This window comes from Hyalella azteca, unplaced genomic scaffold (genome assembly GCF_000764305.2).
Source record: "Hyalella azteca isolate HAZT.00-mixed unplaced genomic scaffold, Hazt_2.0.2 contig11783, whole genome shotgun sequence".
Taxonomy (NCBI): Eukaryota; Metazoa; Arthropoda; class Malacostraca; order Amphipoda; family Hyalellidae; genus Hyalella; species Hyalella azteca.
The window spans coordinates 64,473-75,136 of NW_025941767.1; the positions used below are offsets into that span (position 1 = coordinate 64,473).

A 10,664-nucleotide genomic window follows, 5' to 3' on the forward strand; every position below is an offset into this window, starting at 1 on the left:
TTGATTTAAAGGCCAATTGTTTGTTCCTGCCGATGACGCGGCGTTTTGGGCTTGGCTTCTAGAGTCGCCGCGCGTGCAGCGGCTGCTTGCAAGCACCGCCTCTCCTTTATTTCTAGAGCAAACGTCCAGATTATACACGCGAGATAATTTCGTTCAAATTCTATGTTCCGTGATTTATTTCATAGAGAAAAGTCAGTAAACTTGCCTTATTCCTTGAAGATTTATTTCAAATTATATTTGCACTTATTTCTAAAGCAAACGTCTATGCAGTATAGACGTTTGCTATAGCGAGTATAGACTATACTCGCTATTGCATTAGTGATTTTTTAGTCTCACTACTCATCCCGGACGGCCGGACCGTCGGGTAAAGCAATAGAAAACGAGACAACTGCCAATAACAACTAGCAAAAGAAAGACTAAGTGAACCATGCACATTATGAAAAGGTGCACGATTCTTCTTTAGGTGCTTCCGTTTTTTTTAGGTTCTAATCACATCCTATAGTATAGGATGTGATAGTTTCCGTACTCTAGCGTGGCCGTGTTCTAGCGCCCGTACTCTAGCGTGGCCGTGCTCTAGCGCCCGTACTCTAGCGTGGCCGTGCTCTAGCGCCCGTACTCTAGCGTGGCCGTGCTCTAGCGCCCGTACTCTAGCGTGGCCGTGCTCTAGCGCCCGTACTCTAGCGTGGCCGTGCTCTAGCGCCCGTACTCTAGCGTGGCCGTGCTCTAGCGCCCGTACTCTAGCGTGNCAGGGATGTGTTGACAGGGATGTGTTGACAGGGATGTGTTGACAGGGATGTGTTGACAGGGATGTGTTGACAGAGGTGTGTTGACAGAGGTGTGTTGACAGGGATGTGTTGACAGGGATGTGTTGACAGGGGTGTGTTGACAGGGGTGTGTTGACAGGGGTGTGTTGACAGGGGTGTGTTGACATGGATGTGTTGACAGGGGTGTGTTGACAGGTTTAAGCGCCGTTGTTTACACCTGTGGGCTTTAAATAGCGCGACCAAACCGCTCCAACTGAGCTCCAGAGCTGCCATAGAGAACGCAACTCTGGTAGGAATAGCATTGTGAGTGGCAGGACGCGTGTGTCGGCATGGGCAGTAAAGGGTTACCTTACAGTTCTGGTAGGAATAGCATTGTGAATGGCAGGACGCGTGTGTCGGCATGGGCAGTAAAGGGTTAACTCACAGTTCTGGTAGGAATAGCATTGCTAGTATGAGGAAAAGAGGTAACTAAGTGACTGAGGGTAACGAAGGGGTGCAGTGTACATGTAACTAAGCGACTGAAGGTAACGAGAGGGACTGCTCGACGTAGTGGCTTAACTGCTGTCGGTGGTAGAATGAGGTGCTAATATCGATGCAGTGGTTCTGCAGTGACTTAATGGCTGGCTTGTGTCATGTATTCACAGTAGCGCAGTGGTGAACTCCACTGTATGCGCAGTGGTTAGCTCCACTGTATGCGCAGTGATGGCGGTACTGAGATGAGAAGAGCTAGTCGTAGGTTCGAGCCTTGGTAAGCTGAGTTTATTTGTCGGTGTCACTGGTTGGCGGCGCTTGGTTGCCTGAGGTAAGTGGTGCTGCCGGCGTGGCCTTGGGGGTGTGTCTCTAAACTAGCTCTGGGTACTTGCTATGTATGGTCTTATGTATGATGTCGGTTTTGTTTGTCGCTTATTATTTTATTTTGATTGTATTTAAAAAAATTTTCTTCTTCTACTGTATTGAAAACTCGTTAATATTGGTAGTGTTTTTCTGGCCTAGACGGTCACTATTGCGTGTTTTTGTTAAAGGTTCTTTAAAGGAATAAATCACAGCAAATGTACATAAAGGTCATGATGAAGCGCTTTTAAATATACAATTAAACTGGGGAAATCAAGGCACATCCTATGTTACAAAATCACTGTTGCAAAAATGAGACGTACAATTAAATTTAGAACTTGGACATTAATTACTATGGAAACATCACTCTACGTAAACTATTAAGCAAAGAATTGAATCAATCGCTTCAAAATTGCGAGTCTTTAATCGCTGTTCGAACTTTTTTACTTCTCCCGAAACTTTAGTTCGCGGTGCTATCCTGTGATGTGGTACGGTTGCTATACCGTGACTGTATCGATGACGAAGAATTTTTTGCTGTAATGACGATCGCATTATTCAATGCAGCCGTACTACGGTGGTCGTTCTGTATCTATAATTAAGTCTCGCTTCTTCGGAATGTATATCTAGTTGCGCATGGCCGTAGAATTGTCATCGGCCGTACTTCGAAATGGCTGCAATGGTTTCTTTTGGTTACGTTGTTAATTGCCATCTCGTGACCGTACTGCTGCGTCCGAATACTGTCGATGTTACTTTCAAGAATGAATTGTCGGCTGTATAATCACTGTACTTCTGGTTGCATGTCGGGTTGTCTCGAAAGTGAGTCACGGCCAAGACGACCGTGACGTGGTTTAAGCCGCACAGAGGTGTAGCGAAATCATGGTCGTTACTTGTAGAGTAGATGCTTTCACAAAGATCGTAGCTGTATCGACGAGTCCAAATTTCTTAATATTATGCCGTGGCCGTCACAACGTCCGTAGAGTGCAGACCGTGCTTGGGTAACCGTGACTTCTGAAAAACCCTGCCGTCAAATTTAGCTTTATACGTAGCAACCGCATTACATTACTGTGACAACCGCATTAATACAGTGACAACTCACGAGTAAGACCTGTCCTGTGTAAGTGTTGTTTGTAAAGGACAAGGTTGAGATAGCAAAGAAATTGCTGCATTTTTTATGCTTTACTGCAGTTATTTATTTTCTTCGTTACAAGAGAATACTTCGCTACAAACTCGTGCCTCATACAAAAAACGCAGAACTCAAATGTTGCTTGCCACGCTCAGGCCTCGATGACCTATTTAGGAGGCATGATCGTTTTTTTCCTGCAAGAGTTCACCCTTATTGTGGACCTCCTTGCTGATGCATGGGCCCGGTTGGACCACCTTGAAACATGCCTTGATTGGGAGCTGGTCCTTGCTGGGGACCTTGAATTCCTCCCATTGGAAGCTGCGGGGATGTCTTCATCTGGCCCAGTGGCGGAGGCACTTGGGGAAAGAATCCAGGTTGATTAGGGTTAAGCCCCAACGAGGGTCCCTGAAGTGAGCCACCAAATGAAGGTGGTACAAACCCTGAGAAGGAATCCGAGAAACCAGTGACTGGTGAAACGAGTTGCGGGGGTTTCCCTTGTTGAAGTGAAACGCCAGGTCCAAATTGTGCCTGGATATGCGAGAACTGCCCCATCGGTTTGAACATCTCCCCAAGAGAAGCACCAGCTCCTGGGGCGATATCACTAATGAATCCCTGCATGCCGCCGGATATGGGAGACACCGGTTGTTGCTGCGACGCAAGCATTGCTGCTGGAACGGGCGGTTGTTGAGGTGGTTGGGCTATTGGAAACTGAGGCTGCTGCAGTGGTTGTTGTTGCTGAGGCGTTTGAGAAGCAGGAAAAGGCGGCTGCATAACCGGTTGTTGCAGCTGAGGTGGCGAAGCTGTTGGCACACCAGCAAAGGCTTGCAGCGGAGGGGTCATTGGATTCACATGATGCAGGGGCTCTGACTCGGAACCATGCTTACTGCGACTTCCTCCTGAGTCCTTCTTCCTGCCTTGGCCAATTTGCGGTTGTACTTGCGCAGGTTTTCCAGGTCCTCCCTCTGACTCAGAACTTTTCTGACTGCGTCGGCCTCCGCCAGGTCTGAACAACCCGGCAGCATTTGCAGACTCCGATTCGGAACTCTGATGACTTCGGCGGCCTCCGGAATCTTTCTTTTTGCCCTGGGTTTGCGGGATACGTGGCGGACCTTGAGGCTTTGTCGGAGCTCCCTGTTGCTCTGATTCGGAATTTTTCTGGCTCCTCTGTGCCTCAGTATCTTTCTTAGTGGGTTGAGGTGGCTGACTCTTGACAGCTGGTACTCCTTGATCCAACGCGTCCTTTGGGGGTTGTTGAGTTTTTTCAGCTGGTACTCCTTGCTCGAGGACTCTTGCTAGTTCAGATTCAGAACTTTTTTGACTTCGACGACCACCATTCCGCTTTTCTGCCTGAAGATCCGGTTTCTCGGAAGGCTGGGGTGTTTTTTTATCATGGGCTTGAGGCATGCCACCAACTTGTCCAGGTTTCACTTGCGCTTCACTCTCGCTCTCAGAATTTTTCGCACTTCCTTTGCCTCCTCTTTTCCTCCCTTGTCCCTGTTGCTGCCTGACATCAGCGCCCTTCTGCTGAGGCTTGGGGGCCTCAACGGTTCCGGTACCTAACTGACCAACGGGATCTTTGGACGCGGGAGTATCCTTGACTTCGGCTGACTTCGCATCAGCCTGACCAACAGACCCTTTCTGCTTATGTTGTTGTTGGTTCCTTTTATCTTCTTTGCTCTGCTGTTTCTTGGGGGTTTTCTCAGACTCGTATTTATTTTCATGTTTAGGAGCTTCTGGTTTCGGCTCCTGGATTGGGTGTTCTGGTTTCTCTACCTGTTTAGGGGGTTCTACTTTATTCTCCTGCTTAGGAGGTTCTTGTTTCTTCTCCTGCTTAGGAGAATCAGGTTTCCTCTCCTGCTTAGGAGGTTCTGGTTTCTTTTCATCCAGCTTAGGAGGTTCTTGTTTCTTCTCCTGCTCAGGAGGTTCTTGTTTCTTCTCCTGCTTAGGTTCAGGTTTCTTCTCTTGCTTAGGAGGTTTTGGTTTCTTTTCTTCCAGCTTAGGAGGTTCTGGTTTCTTTTCTTGCTTAGGAGATTCTGGTTTCTTTTCTTCTTGCTTAGGAGGTTCTTGTTTCTTCTCCTGCTCAGGAGGTTCTTGTTTCTTCTGCTTAGGAGATTCTGGTTGCTTTTCTTCTTGCTTAGGAGGTTCTGGTTTCTTTTCTACCTGCTTAGGAGGTCCTGGTTTCTTTTCTTCCTGCTTAGGAGGTTCTGGTTTCTTTTCTTCCTGCTTAATAGGTTCTGGTTTCTTTTCTTCCTGATTAGGAGGTTCTGATTTCTTTTCTTCNTTTCTTTTCAACTTGCTGAAGAGGAGCTATTTTAGTTTCAATTTTTTGTTGTACTTCCGGTTTCTTCACTTCTTTAGGCGCCTCTGGTTTCTTTTCTTCTTTATGCGCCTCTGGTTTCTTTTCTTCTTTAGGCGCCTCTGGTTTCTTCTCTTCTTTAGGCGCCTCTAGTTTCTTCTCTTCTTTAGGAGCCTCTGCTTTCTTCTCTTCTTTAGGCGCCTCTGCTTTCTTCTCTTCTTTAGGCGCCTCCGGTTTCTTCTCTTCTTTAGGCGCCTCTGGTTTCTTCTCTTCTTTAGGCGCCTCTGGTTTCTTCTCTTCCTTAGGAGCCTCTGGTTTCTTCTCTTCTTTAGGAGCCTCTGGTTTCTTCTCTTCCTTAGGAGCCTCTGGTTTCTTCTCTTCTTTAGGAGCCTCTGGTTTCTTCTCTTCTTTAGGTGCCTCTGGTTTCTTCTCATCTTTAGGCGCCTCTAGATTCTTCTCATCTTTAGGCGCCTCTGCTATCTTTGATTGTTTTTCCGTCTGCACGGGTTCTTTCTTCTCTGGTTTCAGTGCCTTCTCGTCCTCTCCCTTATCCTTCTTCCTGGCCTCTTTCCTGGCCGCCGCTGCTTCTTTCTTGGCGGCCGCCGCCTCCTGCTTGGCCGCTAACGCCGCCTGCTTCGCCGTCAGCGCCTCTTGCTTCGCCGCCTGCTCAGCTGCATCCTTAGCTTTCTTCGCCGCATCCTTGGCGGCCTTCGCCTGAGCCTTCTCCTGAGCTGCCTTCTCCTGTTTCGCCTTCTCCTCTTCGCTCAACTCCGCCTTGGCGCCCTTGGTTCCTCGCCTCGACCTCGCCTGCATGGCCGAGCCAAGGGCGGCCGCCTCCTCAGGATGGGTCTTGAGGTACTCCAGACGACGCTGGCGACGCGCCTGTCGATGTCGCAGGCGACGTGCCTGCAGACGGGCATGCTGGAGATCGCGACGCTTAGCCAGCAGACGCTGCTCCTTCTGCGGGTGGGAAGGGAACGTCAGGGCGAATTTGATGATTGTGACTACGCGAGATTGTGAATTGGGACTATCTTTACAACAAGATTTAGATGCGGACCACAGCTACAGGTGCTGCCCAGGGGTCTGGCAGAACGTAGATCAGCCGCTAATGTCCGCTTCGGCCGGGATTGAAATGCCGCCCCTAAGCAGTTTGCAAGCTCGGCATGGATGGCTAGACCAACCCTAGTCATATTATCCTGACACAATTGGCATATTATCATGACATAATTGTCATACTAACATGACACACTCCTAGCTGTGACACACTACTCATCATACTTTCAGGACAGGAAGTCGAAAAGGAGACTCTGAATAGAACCTGATTTCGATCAGCTGGCCGAGCAGAAACAAAAACTCCTAGCCGAGTGTAAGCGACTCCTAGGCAGAAGCCAAAGCTGTACCCGAATTTTGTACATGCGAGTGTAATAAATTGTGACTACAGATGAATGCTCGTACGTGGATGTTGCTCATGTTCTTCACGTAATGCTTACCTAACCAGGCACATACCACGCACTATCGCACACCATCACGTGCGAGGTACAACTCGCCACTCACCTTGCTGAGGTAGAACTTGCGCAGGGGGTGTCTGGGGTGCTGCCGACGGAGGGGCTTAGGCTTCACATTCAGAGCCGTCGTGGCATCGGCTTCCGTGGCAACGGCCTTCGCAGCATCGACCTTCGTGGAATCAACCTTCGCTTCAGCAACCTTCGTGGCACCGGCCTTCGCGGCATCAGCTTTCGCGGCAGCAACCTTCGCGGCATCGGCCTTCGTGGCATCGCTCTTTGTTTCTTCGTTTTTGGTGACTTCAACCTTCATAGCCTTTGCCTTCAACCTGCTCTGCGCCGCCGCCCTCCTCTCCAACTGCAGTTACAGTGCAGTTAGTAACTACTGCCACAGAGCATTTAGTGACTGCAGCTACAGTGCAGTTAGTGACTGCAGCTGCAGTTATCACCATGATTGGAGCTAGTAATATATTAATGAATTTTCTATCGGTATTTCATTATATCAGGACCATATTACATTTCATATAATTTTTATTGATATATTTTCATTTTATACTTTTTAATTTAGATGACAGTTTGTGGCGCATGCCTCACTCATATCGACCACTGACGAGCCACACACGAGCCATTGCTGAGCCACATACATCACTGACGAGCCTCACACGCCACTGACGAGCCAAACACGCCACTGACGAGCCTCACACGCCACTGACGAGCCATTGACGAGCCTCACACGCCACTGACGAGCCACACACGCCACTGACGAGCCACACACGCCACTGACGACCCACACACGCCCCTGACGAGCCACACACGCCACTGACAATGAGTTTGAAGTCGATTTCGGCCTTGAGGTGCCGCCGCTTGTACGCGTCCAGGTCCTCGTTGAAGCTTTTCCAGTCCAGACCCGACATGGCGACGCTTGGCGAGCTTCCGCCTCCCTACAACCTGCAATAAAACTCCATGTCAATGCCTGAGATCTTATCTATAATTATAAGGTTATCGGTAAATGTTTTTTTATATAATAACAACTTAAACGCTCTAAGACCCGTCACACGCGACTCCGTATAGAATTCTTATCTTTAATTTTAACGTTATCGGTAAATGTTTTTTTATATAATAACGACATTTACGCTCTAACGCCAGCCCACAGAAGACTTCGTAGAATGTTTGCAGCTTGCCAGAGCTCAAACCCACGACTCGCTGCTCTCAAATACGTGCCGCATGAACACTCGTACGCGGCTAGCTAAGGTATACATTTGTATACCTTATTTGTATACCCGTTCTATAGGGTATACATTTGTATACCTTTTTTGTATAGGTACCCGTTCTATATGGTATACATTTGTATACCGTTTTTGTATACCCGTTCTATAGGGTATACATTTGTATACCTTTTTTGTATACCCGTTCTATAGGGTATACATTTGTAACCCCCCTCAGCTGTGCACTGATGGGGAAGAGGGTGGGGATCCATACGTGCCCCTAGCGCCCTTTCCACACTCAGTATAATGACTGGGTCATTCTGTCCAAATAGTGACACACTTTCTGCACGTAGTATTGATACGCAATTTTGCCGGGCTAACTGAGTGAGGTGACCCACGCAAGAGCAAAAAGTGCATCACCATATTGACAAAGTCTCATACATTCCACTTAGTGTTGGAATAGCGTCGTAAACAAACTAAGGCTTGAACTAAACAGCCTAGCGTTGTCGAGTCGCGTCCAAACTTCCACTTCAACTTGAAGTGTTCAACACATGAGGCAAGTGGCTTCAAGTGGCGCCCACTTTGTTAATGGTCTTATCCTTACCCTCCACCCTTCCTCCCATCATCAGTCCCCTCCACCACCCTTACTCCTCTCCCCTCCACCACCCTTTCTCCCCTCACTCCGACCACCCTTCCTCGCCTCCCCTCCACCACCCCTACTCCACTGCACGAACAACTGAGCAATACTCGTAGGAATAGCATTGTGATGAAGAGAGCACGCGAGTCATTAGATTGAAATGTATGTGACGTGCGTTTAATAAGCTTATCAGGGAGGAATGACATTAATTAAGAGTTATGCGTGTTGCGGAAGAAGCGGTAGCGTGCAGCGTGTGGACCGTGAACAACTAGCGTGTATCGTGTGAACCACTAGCGTGTAGCGTGTGAACCACTAGCGTGTAGCGTGTGAACCACTAGCGCGCAGCGTGTAACCCGCTGGCGTATAGCGTGCACCATGCGAACCATTAGCGTGCAGCGTGTGAACCACTAGCGTGCAGCATGCGAACCATTAGCGTGCAGCGTGTGAACCACTAACGTGTGAACCACTAGCGTGTAGCGTGTGAACCACTAGCGCGCAGCGTGTAACCCGCTGGCGTATAGCGTGTAACCCGCTGGCGTATAGCGTGCACCATGCGAACCATTAGCGTGCAGCGTGTGAACCAATAGCGTGCACCATGCGAACCATTAGCGTGCAGCGTGTGAACCACTAGCGTGCAGCATACGAACCACTAGCGTGTAGCGTGTGAACCACTATCGTGAACCACCAGCCCCGCCACAGAGCGCCGCGCTATAAGCGTCTAGCGCCCGACGCCCCAAATAGCGACGCGGTCGCTGCTCCCCTATTGAAAATAATCCGCGGCCTGGTCTCGGCCAATTCAACTGTCGCGGATAACCAGTCATTCTCAAATTTATTTGAAGCCATATGTTGAAAATACTTATAATCTTTGTATATTGTTCAATGTTATGTGTGTAAAACGTATTTATCTTGAATATATTTTAGGAAGTTTATTAGTGTGTTATGAATTTGTTAATTATCAATTTTCATTCTAAATGGCACATAATTTGCACTTCTTTGAATTTCTCTGGTAGAATAAATTCTCAGGTGTAGGCAATATCCGGGCACGATAAGTATCCTGGTATAAGTATCGCTAGTAGGATACGATAAGTATAAGTATCGCGCCCCAACAGCCCCTATATATTGCGTTGCCTTGCGTACATCACACACACTTCGACAAATATTCATAAAATATCAACAAAAATGTTTCGTAATACTAACAAAAGCTTCAGTCGTCACACAAGCACATTCAAGAATATAAAAATATACATTTATGTATACATAATATTTTCATATTATATGTAACTGCCTAAAATATAGACAGTTACAATGTAAGTAGTATAATATGTATATTCTACTGCCCTTTTTCACACAAGGCGAGAATTGATGCGATTCTGAGCAGCGCGTCCGGTCATAATAAGTAAGTCAAAACTACTGTTGAATCCCTGTGTGTTGTTGATGCAGTTACTGTACAACACGGGCTGTATACTGTGTAGGTAGTACAGTTACTGTACAACACGGGCTGTATACTGTGTGTTGATAGTGCAGTTACTGTACAACACGGGGCTGTATACTGTGTGTTGATAGTGCAGTTACTGTACAACACGGGGCTGTATACTGTGTGTTGGTAGTGCAGTTACTGTACAACACGGGGCTGTATACTGTGTGTTGATAGTCCAGTTACTGTACAATGCACATCTGTTTACTGGCGGAATGAACTCTACTCAAAATTAGCTGCAATATGCTGCTATTTTTTATATATGCAGTTATTTTATTGAATGGTCAATCGGCTGTTTGATGGGATGTACGTATTAACGGATGTGTTACGACGTGTGTCCAGTAATGTACTGAGCGTATTAAAAGAGCTATGTCAACGGTTGAGTTACCGGTTATACCACCTCACCCGGCACAGTAACGGCTGTTTCGGCGGATGAATAAACGACTGTTTCAGCGGAAGTTTCAAGCCCTGTTTCAGCGTATAGTGCAGTTGTCTTCTTCAACGTCTGTTTGAGCGGGTGTTTCAGTTGATGTATCACCGGATGTTTTACGGGATGTGTTAACGGTACGCGGCTGAGATGGAGACTGCCGGCGCGGCGAGGTGGCCCAAGTGGCGTGCGTGGCTTGGCATGCCGAAGTGGCGCTGATCTTGGCACGCGGCGATGTTGCGAGTGCCAACTGCCTGCCATCTATGGCAGCGGTATGGGCGGCCAGCGTGCCATCTATGGCCGCGGTATGGGCGGCCAGCGTGCCATCTATGGCCGCGGTATGGGCGACCAGAGTGCCATCTATGGCCGCGGTATGGGCGGCCAGCGTGCCATCTGTATGGCCGC

The 10,664-nt window shown here is 48.1% G+C and overlaps 1 protein-coding gene across 1 annotated transcript; it reads right to left on the bottom strand.

Annotated features, from left to right (window-relative positions):
• Window positions 1–2,756: 2,756 nt before the first annotated feature.
• On the bottom strand, window positions 2,757–10,407 carry LOC108665236 (neurofilament heavy polypeptide). The gene is made up of 5 exons (XM_047882998.1): window positions 10,238–10,407; window positions 7,341–7,464; window positions 6,569–6,874; window positions 5,112–5,974; window positions 2,757–4,783 (listed from the first exon to the last, which is right to left on the bottom strand). The coding sequence occupies exons 2-5, from the start codon at window positions 7,428–7,430 to the stop codon at window positions 2,929–2,931; spliced, it is 3,114 nt and encodes a 1,037-aa protein (XP_047738954.1). The 5' UTR covers window positions 7,431–7,464; window positions 10,238–10,407; the 3' UTR covers window positions 2,757–2,928.
• Between the last annotated feature and the right edge of the window lie 257 nt (window positions 10,408–10,664).

Bases quoted from the DNA above. Each gene is read 5' to 3' on its own strand.
- LOC108665236 (XM_047882998.1), bottom strand. From the start codon at position 7,430: ATGTCGGGTCTGGACTGGAAAAGCTTCAACGAGGACCTGGACGCGTAC. The intron at 6,875-7,340 runs GTCAGTGGCGTG...CTGTAACTGCAG, and splicing joins AAATCGACTTCAAACTCATT to TTGGAGAGGAGGGCGGCGGC. The intron at 4,784-5,111 runs AGAGGCGCATAA...GGAGAAGAAACA, and splicing joins CCTAAAGAAGAAAAGAAACC to AGAACCTCCTAAGCAAGAAG.